Raw genomic sequence first — 20,082 nt, forward strand, 5'->3', positions numbered from 1 at the left:
CCTGCTTCTTGCTGCAATCCACGATCAGCTCCTTTGTCTTGCTGACTTTTAGGAGGAGATTATTTTCCTGGCACCAGTTTTCCAGGTGTTTAATTTCCTCCAGGTAGGCCCTCTCATCGTTGTCCGAGATCAGGCCCATGATGACGGTATCGTCAGCAAACTTGACAATGATGGTGGAGCTGGAAGTGGCTGTGCAGTCATAGTTGTACAGTGAGTAGAGCAGGGGGCTTAGGACACAACCCTGAGGAGCTCCAGTGCTGAGGGTGAGGGTGGATGAGACACAGTTGCCCACCCATACCGATTGTGGTCTGTTTGTTAGGAAGTTGGAGATCCAGTCGCACAGAGATGTATGCAGTCCTAGATCCTCCAACTTAGTAGTGAGTAGGGAGGGGATGATGGTGTTAAATGCTGAACTGTAGTCTAGAAACAGCATTTTAACATAATTACCCCTCCCTTTGTCCAGGTGGGTCAGTGTGGTGTGGAGGAGATGTGCAATTGCATCATCAGTGGAGCGGTTGTGGCGGTATGCAAACTGCAGTGGGGCCATGGAGGCTGGCAGTGAAGATGTGATGAAATCTCTGACTAGTTTTTCAAAGCACTTCATCACGACTGATGTGAGGGCAACAGGGCAGTAGTCATCGAGGCCAGAGGGTCGAGGTTTCTTCGGGACAGCGATGGTGGAACACTTGAAGCTGGATGGGATGATACTGAGCGTCAGGGAGAGATTGAAGATGTTGGTGAATACCGGGGCTAGCTGGTCTGTGCAGGCTTTGAGGACTCTCCCGCAGATACCGTCTGGTCCCGCCGCCTTTCTGGTATTTACCCTTTTGAACACTCCTCACGTCACTCTCCGTGATGATGAGAGGGCGCTGTTCTATGGTGGGCTCTGCGAATGCACGGTTGGCTGTGCCAATAACACCATTAGCGTTGTTAGCATTAGCACTGCTAGATGTAGCCTCAAAGCGAGCGAAGAATGTGTTCAGCTCGTTCGCCAGAGACTCATCCGCACTCATCAGTCCGGAAGGGTGGGCTCCTGTATTCCGTGATCGTCCGTAGTCCCTGCCACAGGGATCCAGAGCCACTCTGCTGAAACTGTGACTCCAGTTTCCTCCTGTAGCGCCACTTCGCCTCCCTCACCGCCCTGCACACTCTGTATGCCGCAGACTTGTACTCATCCATGTTCCCGTTGATGATCCCCACGTTGTAGGCAGCAGTGCGAGAGTTCAGAGCCTCGTGAATGGTTTTGTCCACCCAGAGCTTCTGGTTGGGAAACTTCTTGATGGTGATTCTTGGAATCGTGTCGTCCACCAGTTTCCCAATAAACCCTACTACTGCCTCCGTAAACTCGCTGACATCATCAGTGCTGCGCCAGAACATGTCCCAGTCTGCGTCATCCAGAGCGTCCTGCAGTGCGTCCTACAGAGCGTCCACCGATTGGTCTGTCCAGCACACGACCTCCCTCTGCACCGGAGCGTCCCGTTTCAGCCTTTGTTTATATTTTGGTAGGAGGAAGATGGCAGCGTGGTCCGACTTACCAAACGTTGGATAAGCTAGTGCCTTGTAGCTGTCCTTGTATGGGGTTTAGCAGTGGTCTAGTGTCCCTTCCCCTGGTGGGGAAGGTTACGTGCTGGTAAAGGTTGGGCACTGCACGCTTGAGGTTAGCGCTTTTGAAATCCCCAACCACGATAAGTGCAGCGTCCTGGTGTTGTGCCTGAAACTGTGTGAGAGCCTCATGAAGTTCCCATAGTGCAGTGTCCATGTTGGCCTGAGATGGGATGTACACGGTGTTGATGATGACCGAAGTGAACTCCCGAGGAAGGTAGAAAGGACGAAACTTGAGGGCGAGCAGCTCCAGGTTGGGTGAGCAGGAGCTGGCAAGAGTAGCAACATTGGCATTGTTGCACCAGCTGTTGTTTACCATCACACACACTCCACTGCCTCTCGACTTCCCCGAATCTGCCGTCCTGTCCATGTGGTGAACCGAGAAGAACTCGGCCGGCTGTATGAGAAACGCGTCATGGTGTAAGAAGGGCTGCGGAGAAATCAGGGGTAGCGGGAAGAGCGAAAAGAGTGAAAAAAGTGCCAGGTGTGGACGGAGCAGTCGTGACGGCAGCCGACCTCACTGGCGCCATCTTGTGTGTGTACCAGGGCAGTTCCACAGTGTGTTGTGTGTCTAGGGTGTGTGTGGGTGTGTGTACCAGGGCAGTTCCACTGTGGGTGTGTGGGTGTGGGTGTGGGTGGGTGGGTGTGTACTGGGGCAGTTCCACAGTGTGTTGTGTGTCTAGTGTGTGTGTGGGTGTGTGTACCAGGGCAGTTCCACTGTGGGTGTGTGTGTGTGGGTGTGGGTGGGTGGGTGTGTACTGGGGCAGTTCCACAGTGTGTTGTGTTTCTGTAGGGGGTGAGGGGAGGAATGACTCACCCTACCTGCAACCAACCAGTGTGGACACATATGGAGAGAGACGAGGGACAAACCGAGGACGCACAGGACGAGACTCACCTCGGTCAGGACACTCCACACTGCATAGGTCAAAACACTCACACAGTCAGTGTAACTGCCCCTGCAGGGATACCTCATTGTCTTTCTGCCTCATTCAGAAAGTAAAACTTATGTATTCACACTGCTCGTCTCTCTCCTGTATTTACATTGCTTGTCTCTCTCATGTATTCACGCTGCTCGTCTCTCTCGTTTCTCTCCCCGGTCTCTCTGCAGGTATGGTGGAGCAGTCACTGATGGAGGAGGTCTGTTATGTTCCCACCTGCAGAATTATGACCCTGACCGCGCGCTCACTGACTACATCTCCAGACTAGAGGCTCTCCAGCGTAGACTTGGGAGTGTGCAGTCAGGTGAGCGCACGCGCACACACACACACACACACACACACACACACACACACACACACACACACACACACGCACGAACAGGAAACATTCTGTTTCGTGATTGTGTAGGTGTTTCAGGATTATGTACATGTACATGTGTGTTTTACATGTTCACGCTCTTGTATTCTCTTATCCAGGCTCATCTTCATATGCTCAGTTGCACTTTGGAATAAGAAGATAGAGATCTTCACTGGGACTGAAAAACCTATCAAACTACCAACCAAACTACCATCCACCCAAACTACCAACCATCTCTGCATTCTGGGCTCATGCTGTGTTGTAGTCATACGGAGTCTGTGGGACCAAACACACCATCTGTTCAGGCTCCACCGCCTGGAGCTTTGTGGCCTGTACAACATTAGGAGTGCTTCTGTGTTGCAGATGTAAAAACATATTCAATCATGCTGTAAGTGGTTATTGTGGGAATGCTAATTTAAGATGATTAATTTATACTATGTATGTCAGGATGAACAATATAATAAAGGGTTTATAGTAGATTGCTACTGGAATCACGATAACACTGGTCCCTGTCTGAGTTGACACTGCTTGTTATAAACATCTAATGAAGGACACAAAAATGACATTTATAACTGTTTATAAGCAGCAGGGTGTATTCTGCACCAAGCCTAAAACGACAGAATTAATTACAACAGCTTATATAAATGTCATTTATAGTTATAAGGCATTAGAGGTTTTCTAAAAAGGTGAGAGAGAGAGGGTATTGTCACCCAGCAGATGGGCAGTGTTACGAGACACACTACACTGTGTTTTAATAGCCTGGTTTCAAGAACAGAACACAGAGGACATTTGTAGAAGACATATTTTTGTAAAGGCAGGAGCTTTGAATTTTATGGGTATTTTGTCAAAACTGAAATAAAGATTAATATAATATTTAAATTCCTTTGTCCCGGTGTGCGGCTTCTTCTTTGTCGGCCTGGTGTCTTAAGTGTCAGCAGGCCTGTTTGTACAACAGCCATATATCTAAAACACAGAATAAAAACAAACTTTTAAACTGAACTTTAAATCATTGTTTAAAGTTGTGCTGATTGATCCCGTGTACAAGGTAATATACAATTAAGGATTACTAAAGGATTTTAGTATTTTCTCTTTTCTTATTTAAATTTTTTTATTTAGATATTTATATTTTATACTTGTTTGAAATTGACGTGTCCTTTGACGCTTGTGTACTTGTGTAATATTGGGTTATTACATAAATCTTAAAACTATTCAACTTGAGATAGTCCGCGTGACTGAGTAGTTGCTCGGTAACCACGGGATTTACGACAAGCGATAGTGCGTCATTCACGTGAGGCACGGTTGTGCGCGAGCTTCATCGTCCTCGTGCAGAAGAAGCAGCTGCCCCATTAGGAGCTCGTGAAGGCAATCACTATGGTAGTGAGAGTAGCGATGTCTACGTTCATTCGTTCAAATGTAAGGTGTGTAGTGTTGGTCTGTAATGATACTTAAGTCATAAAGGTGCTGTTCATGTCGCCTGACATTAATGGCAATACAAGTTTAGTCTGTCGAGGGTTTTATCGAGATGCCCATGAAACGACGCTGGCATAAATACTGTCAGTCACGCTCTGTGGTGTGTGAGAGCGCAGCGAGGGTAGGAGAGAACAGGTCCCATCATTAGCGAACCAAGGTGGGACTGCTGTATTTTCGATGTTAATATATTAAAACATGTTAAACATATTCTTTCATCTTATCAGAGACAAACTTGCATTTAAAGAAAAAAACCCGACTTTTTACTCTTATTTTTAGCAGTGCTGTTACTCAATTTAGCGATGCTTGAGCAATAGAGCATTGTTAGCGCATTGTTAAAAAATAAATGTAACTGCATTTAAAAATATTAATAAAGGAAAACATTAGCTAACATTTAAAAGATCCACAGTAAGAAAGATTTATTGTCATAAACGGAACTGGCCTCTCGGGATTATTTTGTAGGCCTACCACGTGTTGTAGTACTGCTTAACCACGAGCGTGGCACTAAAAGCAGGGATGCTTTTAAAACCTTTGGTAAACCGCTGATATGTATGTAGAGACTCTTAAAAAGAGAGGGAACTCCATATCGTTTATTGTGTAAGTTTTTGTTATTGTTGTAGTGAGTATTAAATACTCGACTTCCCTGAATACTTTTCAAGTTTCGCGCCGGTTTTCTTGTTGCTACTGCCAGCCTTTCACCAAATTGAGCAATCAAATATCTGCTGGGATGTGGTGGTGGTGGTGGTGGTGGGGGGGGGGTATGTGTAGATGTGAGGGGGGGTATGTGTAGGTGTGGGGTGAGAGGGGTCTGGCACGTAGCTGTCTTACCTATGCTATGTAGCATTCATCATTCGTTCATTCAGTCATTCATTCAGTCATTCATTCATTCGGTCCTTTAACTACCTACCCGTATGTGTTTATTTGTGTGGTCATGTGTTCTGTATGCTGTGCATCCCACTGCCTCCCAGGTCAGAGATGGCTACACTAGCGGTGAGCGTTCATTCACACAAAGGGTTTAATTTGCTCTGTCTCCTAGCAGTAGGGTCTGAATTCACTCAGAACTGCACTGGCCGTTAGTCTGTGCAGCCTATTGTCCATTAAGGGTTAATGACCAGAGAACGGTACAGATGATCTTAGAATTAGCAGAACCAGAACCACCCAGATAAGTCCCAGCTCCTGGATGTAAGCGTAGTCTAATCTGATCTGTGTAGTCCACCACCGTGTCCCTCTGCTGACTAGCGTCACTGTCTAACCCCCCTGTGGTGGCGCGCTGTGTGTCTGACAGACAGCAGCTCAGACTGGAGCCAGAGGACAGGCTTTGAGTTCAGGAGCACACCTGAGGGAGCGCGGCCAGATGACCCTGACCTGCTGCCCGACAGGGTCAAGGTGTACTACGCGCGCACACACACACCCCACTCACTAACACACACACACACACCCACTCACTAGCACACACGCGCACACATACACACACACGCTCATTAACACTAACACTAAAACACACACTAACATACATTCTCACTCACAACACACACTCATAGCTGAGAAATGGCAGATGAGGGTGTAAACATGCCATGTGATCATGTGACCTGTCCTCTGCAGACGCTGCTCAGAGAGGTTCATCAAGAAGGTATGCAGGTGCTCTCTCTGTCTGAGCTGCCTGTCCCTGAGGGGGGACAGTCTGGAGCACAGCTCCCTCTGCAGGCCTGGAGAAAAGAGAGGGAAGCCCTGCTAGACACAGTGGAGTCCCTCAAAGAGCTGCTCACCCAGCTGCAGACCCGTCACCACACCCAGACGCACACACAGGCAAGAGCCTCCGCCCTCTACCGCAGGATGCATAACCCTAACACTACACTTACACCCACGCACACACTGACAGTGCTCTTACACACACACATAGACACACACACACTAATACTACACTTATACACACACTAACACTACACATACACGCACACACGAATAATACACATACGCGCACACACACTAACACTAGACATACACACACACACTAACATTACACATACGCACACTATCACTCACACTACTCTTACACACACACTCACACTACTCTTACACACACACTACACATACACACACCAACACTACACATACACACACAAACACACTAACACTACTCTTACACACAAACACACTACTTACACACACACACACGAACAATACTCTTACACACACACACTACCTACACACGTTAACACTACACTTAAACACACATACACACACACGCTAACACTACACTTACACACTTATGCACACGCACACTAATGCACACTACTCTTACACACACACTAACACTATACTTACACACACACCAGCACTACACACACACTACTCTTACACACACACACTACTCTTATACTACTCTTACACACACACACACTGACACTACTCTTATACACACACACACTAACACTACTCTTACACACAGTAACACTACTCTTACACACGCGTGCACACTACACTTACACACACTGACACTACTCCTACACACACACACTAACACACTCACTACTCTTACACACACAACTCTTACACACACACTATACTGACACTAAACTTACACACACATTGACACCACACTTGCACATGCTCACACACACTGACACTACTCTTATACACACACTACACTACACTTACACACACTGACACTACCCTTACATACAAACACACACACACACAGACACTACTCTTAAGCATACTTACGCACACACTGACACTACTCTTATACATACGCACACACTGACACTACTCTTATACATACGCACACACACACACTGACACTACACTTACACACAAACTAAGACTACACTTACACACACACACTTGCACTATCCTTACACACACGCGTGCGCACACACTAACACTACTCTTACACACACACACTCACATACTGACACTACACTTGCGCACACACATTGACACTACTCTTACACACACTCACACGCCAACACTACTCTTATACACACAGACACTATTGTTATACACACTAAACTTAAACACTAACACTACACTTACACACACACTGATATTGCTCTTACACACACACACTGACATTACTCTTAGACACAAACTAACACTACACTTACACATACACAAACACACACACACACTGACTACTCTTACACACACGCACACACTGACACTACTCTTGCACACACTGACACTACTCTTATACATACACACTCACACTGACACTACTCTTATACACCAACTAAGTCTACACTTACACACACACACACACACACTTGCACTATCCTTACACACATGCGTGCGCACACACTAACACTACTCTTACACACACACACTGACACTACACTTGCGCACACACACTGACACTACTCTTACACACACTCACATGCCAACACTGCCAACATTGGTTAGCGCCAATGCTAACAGCGCTAGTGCTAACAGCCCTAGTCCAAATGGCACTATCAGCGCAGCCAATGGCACATGCGCGGGGCCCACCATAGAACAGCGCCCTCTCATCATCACGAAGAGTGACGTGAGGAGAGTGTTTAAAAGGGTGAATACCAGGAAGGCGATGGGACCAGACGGTATCTGCGGGAGGGTCCTCAAAGCCTGCGCAGACCAGCTAGCCCCGGTATTCACCGACATCTTCAATCTCTCCCTGACGCTCGGTATCGTCCCGTCCAGCTTCAAGCGGTCCACCATCGTCCCCGTCCCGAAGAAACCTCGACCCTCCGACCTCAATGACTACCGCCCTGTCGCCCTCACATCAGTCGTGATGAAGTGCTTTGAAAAACTAGTCAGAGATTTCATCACATCTTCACTGCCAGCCTCCTTGGACCCATTGCAGTTTGCATACCGCCACAACCGCTCCACTGGCAATGCAATTGCACATCTGCTCCACACTACACTGACTCACCTGGACAAAGGGAGGGAAATTATGTTAAAATGCTATTTGTCGACTACAGTTCAGCATTTAACACTATCATCCTCTCCCTACTCACTACTAAGTTGGGGGATCTAGGACTGCATACATCCCTGTTCGACTGGATCTCTAACTTCCTAACAGAGAGACCACAATCAGAACGGGTGGGCAACTGCGCCTCATCTACCCTCACACTCAGCAATGGAGCTCCTCAGGGTTGTGTCCTAAGCCCCCTGCTCTACTCACTGCACACCTACGACTGCACAGCCACTTCCAGCTCCACCATCATTGTCAAGTTTGCTGACGACACCGTTGTCATGGGTCTGATCTCGGACAACGATGAGAGGGCCTACCTGGAGGAGATTAAACACCTGGAAAACTGGTGCCAGGAAAATAATCTCCTCCTAAACGTCAGTAAGACAAAGACAGTGGAGAGAGTAGATAGTTTCAGGTACCTTGGAGTTCACATCTCGCAGGACCTGTCCTGGGCCCTCCACACCAACTCCCTGGCAAAGAAGGCTCGTCAGCGTCTTTACCACCTCAGACGCCTAAGAGACTTCAGACTGCCCTCCAAAGTACTGCGGAACTTCTACACCTGTACCATCGAGAGCATCCTCACGGGGAACATCACAGTCTGGTTTGGGAATAGCACCAAGCAGGACAGACAAGCACTCCAAAGGGTGGTGCGTTCAGCAGAGCGCATCACTCACACGGAACTTCCTGACCTGCAGACCATCTACTACAAGCGGTGCCAGACCAAGGCCAGGAAAATTGTGAAGGACCCCACCCATCCCAACAATAGACTCTTCTCTCTGTTGAGGTCAGGGAGGCGCTTTCGCTCCCTGAAGACCAAGACAAAGAAGAGGAGCTTCTTCCAACAGGCCATTCGGGCCCTGAATCAGGGAAACTGATAAACTGTGGGGACCACCACCACCATGTAACATAACTGTATATCTGTACATCTGTATATATAGATTTATACTCAATTACCTTGTTACACAACAACTGAAGATAGGTTATACAAAATGGATCTGTACATTCTGTAGATTGTGTACATATATACCCAACCATATTACACCTGCACTGTACATTCTGTAGATTGTGTACATATATACCAAACCATATACATTGTACATTGTGTATATAATCATAATATACATATATTGTACATACATTGTTAATATATTTTGTACATACATAGAATATATATATTTATCTTGCATATATATATTTTTCTCTATGCACCGCTGTTTTCTTTTCCTCAGTTTGGACAGAGCACTCTCCACCATTTCACTGCGAGTTATACTGTGTATGACTATGTATGTGACGAATAAACCGAACTTGAACTTGAACTTTAACTTGAACTCTTATACACACAGACATTATTGTTATACACTACACTTAAACACACTGACACTATTCTTAGACACAAACTAACACTACACTTACACACACACACACACATTGACATTATACTTACACACTGCACTTACACTGCTCTTACACTGCTCTTACACGCACAAACACTAACACTGCTCACACACACACAGACATTACACTTACACACTGCACTTACACTGCTCTTACACACACACACACACTAACACTGCTCTTACACACACACGGACATACTAATACTGCTCTTACACACACACATACTAACACTGCTCTTACACACACACACATACTAACACTGTTCTTACACACAAACACCCATACTAACACTGCTCTTACACACACACACACACACACTAACACTGCTCTTACACACACACACACACACGCACTAACACTGCTCTTACAAACACATCCACTAAAACTGCTCTTAAACACACACACACACAGACACTACATTTGCGCACGCACATGCGGGAACACACACACTGACACTACACTTATGCACAAACTAACACAACACTTACACACACACTATCCTTACACGCGTGCGCGCACACACACACACTGACACTTACACACTGACACTACTCTTATAGACACACACACACTAACACTACGTTTACATACACATACTAACACTGCTCTTACACACACTAACACTGCTCTTACACATGCACACACTAACACTGCTCTTACACATGCACGCACACACTGATACTGCTCTTACACACGCACGCACACACTGATACTGCTCTTACACACACACACACACATTGACGTTACACACTGCACTTACACTGCTCTTACACACACACAAACACACACACTAACACTGCTCTTACACACACACGGACATACTAATACTGCTCTTACACACACACACACATACTAACACTGCTCTTACACACACACGCACATACTAACACTGTTCTTACAAACACACACACACTAACACTGCTCTTACACACACACACGCACACAGACACTACACTTGCGCACGCACATGCGGGAACACACACACTGACACTACACTTATGCACAAACTAACACAACACTTACACACACACACTATCCTTACACGCGTGCGCGCACACACACACACTGACACTTACACACTGACACTACTCTTATAGATACACACACACTAACACTACATTTACATACACATACTAACACTGCTCTTACACACACTAACACTGCTCTTACACATGCACACACTAACACTGCTCTTACACACGCACGCACACACTGATACTGCTCCTACACACACACTGACACTATTCTTAAACACAAACTAACTACACTTACACATACACACACATTGACGTTACACTTACACACTGCACTTGCACTGCTCTTACACACACGCGCAAACACTAACACTGCTCACACACACACACACACACACACAGACATTACACTTACACACTGCACTTACACTGCTCTTACACACACACACACACACACTAACACTGCTCTTACACACACACGGACATACTAATACTGCTCTTACACACACACATACTAACACTGCTCTTACACACACACGCACATACTAACACTGTTCTTACAAACACACACATACTAACACTGTTCTTACACACAAACACACCCATACTAACACTGCTCTTACACACACTAACACTGCTGTTACACACACACACGCACTAACACTGCTCTTACAAACACATCCACTAAAACTGCTCTTAAACACACACACACACACAGACACTACACTTGCGCACGCACATGCGGGAACACACACACTGACACTACACTTATGCACAAACTAACACAACCCTTACACACACACACACACACTATCCTTAATCACACGCGTGCGCGCGCACACACACTGACACTTACACACTGACACTACTCTTATAGATACACACACACTAACACTACATTTACATACACACACACACTAACACTGCTCTTACACACACATGCACACACTAACACTGCTCTTACACACGCACGCACACACTAAAACTGCTCTTACACACACCCGCACACACATTGACACTACTCTTACAAACTAATACTACACTTAAACACACACACGTGCACACGCGTGCACACACTGATACTACACTTGCACACACTCACACACAGACACTACTGTTATACACATACACACACACATACATACACAAACACTACTCTTGCACACATGCGCACACACACACACACACACACACACTAACACTGCTCTTACACACACACCTGTTGATTTACAGGCCTGTTTCTTTACAGCAATCATCGCTTACTGTGGTGGGTGTGGCTGCTTGCTGTATCCAGTCACACTCCTATACAAAGTTGTGAATATGCACAGCCCATTGGTGTCAGTACTGCCTCTCACCCTGTACACATGCTCACATTCGCAGGAGTGAGGAGGTGCTTTTGAAACTGTCACCTTCCCCTCTCCCAGACTGAGGCACAGAATGCTGCTGCCCAACTCTGAGGTTCCCTACTAAGAATGCTGTTCCTACATGTCTGTTAACCATTCTGGTGCTGTGCCGTGGTAATTATTCCTCATGTATCTGATACAATCACTGGTAGACTTTTTTCCTTAGACTGTATCAGGACACTCACTGAGATTTTTATAGCAAAAAGTGTGACATTTTTTTCAGAAATGAAATATAGCAAAATCGCAAATTTCTTTAACTTTACAAGTGATGACAAGTCCACGGCCTTCGGCCATTTGCATCACAACTTTCTTGTATCAAAGGTTTTCTGTCTCATGGATTCTCTGTTTCACGTATTCCCAGGTTCTCTTTACAACAAGCGTCACTGAACCTTTTAATTTTATTTTATTTAAACAGCCAAACAGCAAGACAGTAGTATACAGAGAGCAACGCGAGTGACTGGATTAAACTGTAGACTGGATTGAACTATAGTGTTTGGGAAATAATTTGTTTCTAACAAAAAAAAATTAAGAAACCAGTGCATTTACAAAACAATCTCCATATATAATAACCCATAACCACCTCTGTGTATAATAACCCCTAACTATCTTCATTTATAATAACTGTCACAGAACGCTCGCCTCCCGCGAGGCATGTGGTTTGGCGTTGGTCATTGTTGCCGTAACGTGTTAATGTGGTGTGTTGTTGTTAATAACGTTAAATGTCATACTCGTCATTGTTAGATGTATTTATCATGTTTGTTTAATGTTAGTCATGTTCGTGTCCTTCGTTTGTAACACGTGTGAGTGCCGTTGCCTCTGTGTTTGAATAAATGTATGTCCCAGACGTTGGAGTCTGTGCGTCCTGCCCCTCACGTTACAGAATGACCAACCACCACAGGATGCCTACTCCCTTGGCAAAGAACGGACTTCCTAGCGGGAGGTGCGTGGACACCCCCTGCACTGCCGCCTGGATCCCAGGATATTGGGGAGAGGACCGCGATCGCTGTCCGTGTCTTCTCCAGAGGCAGAGGGGAACACCCCCAGGAATTTCTGGGGGGGCCTGAGGCTGTTGAGCCCAGGCCAAGGAGGACCGTGGGGCACCCCGACGACGACCAGAAAGAGGGCAGTCGGGTGGAGCCAGTGGGAGCTCCACCCGACTAAAGATTGAACCCACCTGAGACTGTAAGACATTCTCCAGACAATGCCTCATCTGTAACATTGAGCTCAGAATAAAGACGGGACTGGCTATTCTCTTCAATTAATTCCAGAGTCTGCACCTTTATTTCTATTTAGTGTGTACTGAATAAGCAGTTGGAAACTGAGGAAAAATTAAGGAACAACACTTAAAAAAAATCACAGACATAAACACCCTGAAGTCTTGAACTTGAATAATCAGTCATAAACACCCTGAAGTCTTGAACTTGAATAATCAGTCATAAACACCCTGAAGTCTTGAGATTTAATAATCACAGTCATAAACACCCTGAGGTCTTGATCTTGAATAATCACAGACATAAACACCCTGAAGTCTTGAGATTTAATAAGCACAATCATAAATACCCTGAAATCTTGAACTTGATAATCACTATCATAAACACCATGAAGTCTTGAACTCCACATAATGATTCCAAACACAGCTGCCTCAAATGATCTCAAATGAATAAAGTCTAATAAAGTTACAACACTGATTGTAAACACTATTGTAATATGTATACATCATATACAATAAACACCACTGGATGTATAGACATAAATACAGTACTCTTTCATTAGTTGTCTGGATTATCTGTATGATTATTGAAGTATTACATATGAAATAAACACATTTTTGAACACAGGAAATAAAATGTGTTCAAAATGTGTTTTGTAAAGTCCTTCCCTAGACTTGGATGACTGTCTCACTCTGCGTTGATATACTTTCATAAGCGTCCCTAAAATGATCGAAAGTAATGGCTTGCTATGCATTCTACACTGATCCTCTGTTCTCCTCTGTCTGCAAAACATCTGAAGTCAGACTTTGCTAATCTTCTGTCTTTGGCAACATAGTGGATTTGAACTTTCCAACTAAACCATGGTTCTGTTGTACACATTAACACACTAACACTGTGTCCCAAACACATTCACTCACACCTAACACGGTGCCCTAAACACATTCACTAACACCTAACACTGTGTGTTCCAAACACATTCACTCACAACTAACACTGTATCCCAAACACATTCACTAACACCTAACATATTTTGCAGAATTGTTCATTAAAGTGAAGTTGTGACTAATTGTTTTTCATTCCAGCAACTGATGATCTGGACCTGGTACCTCTCATCTGGACCTTGTACCTCTATTCTGGACCTAGTACCTCTCATCTGGACCTGGTATGTCTCATCTGGACCTGGTACCTCTTGTCTGGACCTGGTACCTCTCTTCTGGAAATGCTACCTCTCGTCTGGACCTGGTACCTCTCTTCTGGCTGAGGTAGAACTCAGCCAGACTGGCTTTCTGCAGAGGAGACTAGACAGCCCAGCTATTGAGCACAGACATCATTGCTCTGGAATCCATACGGTCTTTAACAACCCATCAGGGAAGCATCAGCTATGCACCCTATTGGCCACCAGAGGTCCTCATCCCCAGAATACTAGGGGTCACTATGGTTACTCATCACCACACTAGCAAATGCCTCTTGAAACTATTGCAAGGGTTTCTCTGTCTGTTTATCAAAGCATTTACTACTACTGGCTTTGGATTTGTGCCTGGTCCTTGTACTATACAGCTGCATTATTAATCTTGACCCCTGATTGCCTGATTTCTGATTTTTGATTATGGTTCTCAGCAAAGTTCTCCTGCACATGGTATCAGAGTTTGATTCCTGACACAACCACACATCATAAACAGAGGGAGTAGACAGATCCCCTCGCATTCAAATATGTGAGAAAACACGTGCAAAGCAAATACTTAGATGCAAATAAATCCAGTCTCAGTCCAGTGTAAACCTGGTGTAAATCCAGTCTAAGTCCAGTGTAAACCTGGTGTAAGACCAGTATAAATCCAGTGTAATCCTGGTGTAAGCCCAGTCTAAGCCACACTTCAGCAGACTCCTGTTAACAGTGTGTGGATGAAGGACTTAATTCATCCATGTGTAACCCACTCGTTCTTCCTTGTTTGCACACACCTGACTCACTGCATTTCATAATCATTTATCCATCATGTATAAGTCATGCATTATATCTGACTTTTTTCCTCATTTCATACAGTCCTGAAGGCTTTTTAAAACGTTTGGATGCTTGGTCATTATATGAGTGTCCTGAAGTGATGTCTGTCTCTTACAGAATGGTGATTGAAGTGATGTACTAGAATGTACAAACAATGTGAGAATCACAGGTACAGGTGAGATAAAACATTCAGATAAGAGGGAAGGTCCATATTTGACTGATGCAAGTAATACCAGTTTAGCAGGGACTGGAACTTGAAGTTCTTGTTTCTGTCTCACACACACGCACACACACACTCACAAACACACACTCTCACACCCGCACACACACACCTCCTAATTTCCTTTTTTTATAGTTTACTTCCTTATGACTTAAAAGACTCTTCATACCAAGAAGGACACACATATCTTATCCAATAAAAGACAAAACACATCTCAGGACTTTCTATTCAAGCTATCAGTAAGTGTTATTCCTCTGGTGTAATATATTCAAGTACATAAAGAACCTTTTATTTTAGGGTATCACCTACAGGCATTAGGGGTTAGAGCTCATCTTAAATGTACTGTTGGATTCTTTTCCATTTCAGTATATTAATATTACTGATACTGCATAGTTTGTAGTAACAACTAACAACCTATCTAATACAAATATTCAAATTTACTATTCAAATGTTTTTCTTCAAAATAAATGAACAAATATAACAGGGCTGTGGTCCTGGACTGTGCCCATTTAAATGTTGTTGGTAGTAATGACTTACCTCCTTCCACTGTACGTCCTACTTCAGCATATAAACACGAAAGAAATGTCTGGTAACTGGAGGTATTACAGACACAATACAAGCTGTCAAGCTAATTGGTAAATATTTTATGGTACACATTGTTGGTGAATATTAATACTTATAATTCACACCAGAACTTGAAGTCACTGAATGCTTTTTATGCTACAGTCTTATTGGTCCATTTCAAATCTGAAACTGGATTTAATTCTGTGTCCTGTGGAAACCTAAAAAAGGCAGGTAGAGCTTTATTGAAATTATTTATTCAGCTATACTTTTAAAATGATTTTATTCAGCTGTCATTTAATTACGTCTCCTGCATCCCTCCCAAAAGAAAAATTAAACAGTGACTCATATTAAAACACTGGAAAAAAAAAAATCAGTGTTAAATGTGCTAAATTTGTTTTAAATTGAATTACTGTAAAACAATATCCTAATTAAAAGCCCAAATGATCATACTTGTGATGCATCTTTAATTGTTTTATACTGTACATTGCATACATTGCAGCTGGCAGTCTGTAGTGTACTCTGGGTGGAGTTTTCTATAGAAGAGCACTGAATAGACAACTATAGACATTTGTGCATTGATGGTCTTTTCATCTACTGCTGTGGGGAGTAGCTACATGTTTGTTGTTCCTGAGTGTGGTCTAGAATGTAGTTTCTCCAGGACACAATATTGCATTAATGTGATGGCGAAAACCAAGTCAGATGCTAGTGGATAAGGGATAGAGCTTTTATTACAATCCAAATCCGTAGTGGTGAAACAAGTAAGTGTCGGAACCAGAAAAACAAAACGATAATCACAATCATGAAGAAAAACAGGCCAAGTCAAAAACCAGAGATCAACCAAAAACAGGCAGACAAATCCAATCAAAGGGGTAGGCAAAAAATCTTAAGAGGGTAATACATTAAAAACCAGGTCAGCAACAAAGAAGATCAAACAGAAGAAGAACGCTTGGTATGCACAGACAAAACTAGAGGCAATACTTCAGAACTTTGAACCGGTGATGTCCCCTCACACTACTCATATAATGTGTTAGGTCTATGTGTTGGCGTGAGCAGCTGTCCAAACAGGTTTAGTGACTGATGATTAAAAGGAAGTGTCTCTTGGTCCTCAAGCACCCCCAGGTTGATTTACTGTATGATAGTGATGATCAGGACAGCAGAGCTGTACTGAAAGCTCCTCCTTCATGTGTGTTCATTCACCCTTCATACTCACAGAATTTTGAAGAATAATTACACTCAAACCCTTTAAACCCTCTCTCCCTAACACTGAAAAATCAGATGATTTTTCCAAAAATGAAATAAACATGCTTTAAACATTTGGTGGTTTCAAAAACTAGAGAAACACTTAACGTATCTTATTTGTCTCCCTCCTAAAGGTTGAGCAATGACACCAAAGATGCCCTCTGGACATCGCCAGCACATCATTGTAGGGCTTGTTCTGTTGGTGTGTTTCTCTGCTGTATTCTTCATATACTACAAACCAGCCATCAGCTGGCTGCCATGTTCTAGATCAGAGCCCACACCAGACGCCTGCACAGACGCATGCCTTAAAGTTCTTAAAGAGGAGAAGGCTGGAAATGACTGCATTCTTAACCAAACTTTGAAAGAGCAACAGACAGCAGCTACACAATCGCCACAACTAGACAGCACACACAATGCCAACGACACAGTGGTTTTAATCTGGTCATGGCCTTTTGGTTACCAATTCAATCTGGAATCCTGTGGTTCAGAGTTTGGCATCACAGGTTGTCATTTAACAGCTGACAGAAATCAGCTGGATAAAGCACATGGGGTCATGTTTCATCTTAGAGACATCGGTGGTGAATTGTCATACCTGTTGACGTTGTCACGACCTCCACTACAGAAATGGGTCTGGATGAACATGGAGTCTCCAGCCAATTCACCACAGTTGCCTGGTGCAGATGATCTATTCAATCTGACAGAAAACTATCGGAGAGACTCAGATATCTGGATGCCTTATGGACGACTTGTAGAAGCGTCTGAAGAAGACAAGGCTTTTCAAATACCAGTGAAGGATAAACTGGTCTGCTGGATTGTGAGTAACTGGAACAACAACTACAAGCGAGTGAGTTACTTTAATGAACTGAGTAAATATATTAACATCGAGGCATACGGGCGACACTTTGGTAAGTATGTTAACAAAGAAGATTTTGCTACAATCATGTCCAGCTGTAAATTCTACTTATCCTTTGAGAACTCCATCTATAAAGACTACATCACAGAAAAGCTGTATAATCCACTGACATCTGGCACAGTACCTGTTGTCCTTGGCCCAACAAGGGAGAACTATGAGGAATTTGTACCTGGGAATTCCTTCATACATGTGGACGATTTTGGATCCCCTCAAGAACTTGCAGATCATCTCAAATTACTGGACCAGAACCAGGAGATGTATGAACAATACTTCACCTGGAGAAAATACTTTACTGTTAAGGGCTCTGGGTTTGGTCTGGAGCATGCTTGTCGTATTTGTGAGCATTTAAAAAGGAACAAGAACTTCAGAGTATTTAAGAATATTAACAAATGGTATTGGGGTTAGCTGGGATGAAGCAACAGGAATTCTAGAGCACAGTTTATAGGCAAAACCTAAATACTGGCACATTAAGAAATGCTGATTATTGTTCACAAAGCTTTTGTCAGTTAAATAAAATGTAGCTGATGAGAATTTTTATATATGCAGTTTGATATCCACATCTGGAGTTTTTCTGTTGTCCCAGTGCCTGCCGACATTTGTTCCAGGTACTCCAGTCCACGCTAAAGACTACCATCACTGTACTGATGTGTTTTATCAAGAGATTTTCAAGAAAGATGGTTTGTTTATTTTCAGAACTTAATTCTTTCTGATCATGTAACAGTTTTGTTTTGTCTGTAATCAATAATAAAAATAATAAGAGAAATGACTCCTTGTTTGTTGTCACAATTTCCTCCCCTGGCATTGCGGTTCCCACAGCGATACCTTCACATTTCGTTTGTTTTGGTTTCTCGTTTTGCTTTGGTTTTGTTTTGCCATGCCTCCTTGTTTAATTACCTGCCCCTTATTTGTTTCTGCAGTGTCTTGTTATATCTCATTACGGTGTTTATTTAAGCCCTATATTTGGAACTCCTTACTGTTGGTTACTGTCATTGTCCTTGTTGTTGTCACCGTTACTTGTTAGTTTCCTGAGTTCTGCTTACTTCTGTGCCATTGATTTGTTTTGTTAATCAGCCTTTGGTTATTTCTCTGTCACTATAGTAGTTTGCCTATCTTTACTAAGTGGAAGGGCTTTAGAATGGGCTAATGCTGTATGGATACAACCTTTTTACCTGGCAGTTTTGGGCTGTTTTTGATCATTCACTAGAAGGTAAGGCTAGTGGTGAGAGATTGTACAGTTTATGCCAGGATTCTCGCAGATTACGCCTTAGAGTTCTGTAACTTAGCAGCAAGCAGCAGTTGGAATGAAACAGCACTAATTGCTGCTTGGAGAAAAGGACCGATTGTCGATATCATCACTGAATTGGCATTTCATGATGAAAATCACTTGATGGCATCATAACCCTTGTCAATAATATCTGGATAATCTCTTATGAGAGAGGAAAAAACAAGAGTCCAAGACGAGCTAAGTTCAGCCCATCTCTACTTCCTGAAGTGGAGGGAATGCAGATTGATAACCTTCTCAGCGCAGTGTGTGTATTGTGGAAGGTTGGTGCATATATTCCATAATTGTACTGCCTGCACCCAAAGAAGAAGGAAAGAGACATCCTCTAAACATAATGTTGATACATCGCAGCAGAAAATGGTAAGTAGTTCTCCTTTCAAGACTACACAGAATAGTCATTCCAGCCCATCAACCTGTCACCTGTATTAAGAGTGAGCTCACTGGACGCTCATAGGATCTGGTCTCATCAATCATCGTACTGCTCCTGTTACCTTGTGTGCAAGTACAATTCACAAAGAGACCATTTCTTTTTTGTTCTTTTTTTTAGTTTCCATGGCAAACCATTCCA

General features: G+C 43.7%; 2 protein-coding genes and 1 long non-coding RNA gene across 11 annotated transcripts in view; all 3 read left to right on the forward strand.

Moving 5' to 3' along the window:
* Positions 1-3,777, forward strand: part of akap9 (A kinase (PRKA) anchor protein 9) — a 73,738-nt gene extending 69,961 nt beyond the window's left edge. For 7 of the 9 annotated variants that reach the window (XM_081711730.1, XM_081711731.1, XM_035535558.2 and 4 more), the window contains 3 exons: positions 2,396-2,525; positions 2,711-2,844; positions 3,018-3,777. In XM_081711730.1, coding sequence (XP_081567856.1) covers positions 2,396-2,525; positions 2,711-2,844; positions 3,018-3,061 — 308 coding nt within the window. In that variant the 3' untranslated portion in view covers positions 3,062-3,777. The remainder of the gene's footprint in view (positions 1-2,395; positions 2,526-2,710; positions 2,845-3,017) is intronic. The other 2 variants (XM_081711732.1, XM_081711737.1) reach the window with 2 other exon arrangements.
* Positions 3,778-5,317: 1,540 nt separating this feature from the next.
* On the forward strand, positions 5,318-6,746 carry LOC118240777 (uncharacterized). Its single transcript, XR_014123520.1, has 3 exons — positions 5,318-5,355; positions 5,651-5,751; positions 5,968-6,746. It is a non-coding gene; the product is annotated as an uncharacterized LOC118240777 (long non-coding RNA).
* An 8,923-nt stretch (positions 6,747-15,669) lies between these two features.
* On the forward strand, positions 15,670-18,986 carry LOC113590697 (4-galactosyl-N-acetylglucosaminide 3-alpha-L-fucosyltransferase 9-like). Its single transcript, XM_027030979.3, has 2 exons — positions 15,670-15,755; positions 17,454-18,986. Exon 2 carries the CDS (start codon positions 17,462-17,464, stop codon positions 18,635-18,637), a length of 1,176 nt encoding a protein of 391 aa, XP_026886780.2. The 5' UTR covers positions 15,670-15,755; positions 17,454-17,461; the 3' UTR covers positions 18,638-18,986.
* Positions 18,987-20,082: the final 1,096 nt, after the last annotated feature.

Source organism: Electrophorus electricus, chromosome 4 (genome assembly GCF_041902795.1).
Source record: "Electrophorus electricus isolate QZ-2024a chromosome 4, ASM4190279v1, whole genome shotgun sequence".
Taxonomy (NCBI): Eukaryota; Metazoa; Chordata; class Actinopteri; order Gymnotiformes; family Gymnotidae; genus Electrophorus; species Electrophorus electricus.

Coding starts and splice junctions, on each gene's coding strand:
- LOC113590697 (XM_027030979.3), top strand. CDS start 17,462: ATGACACCAAAGATGCCCTCTGGACATCGCCAGCACATCATTGTAGGG.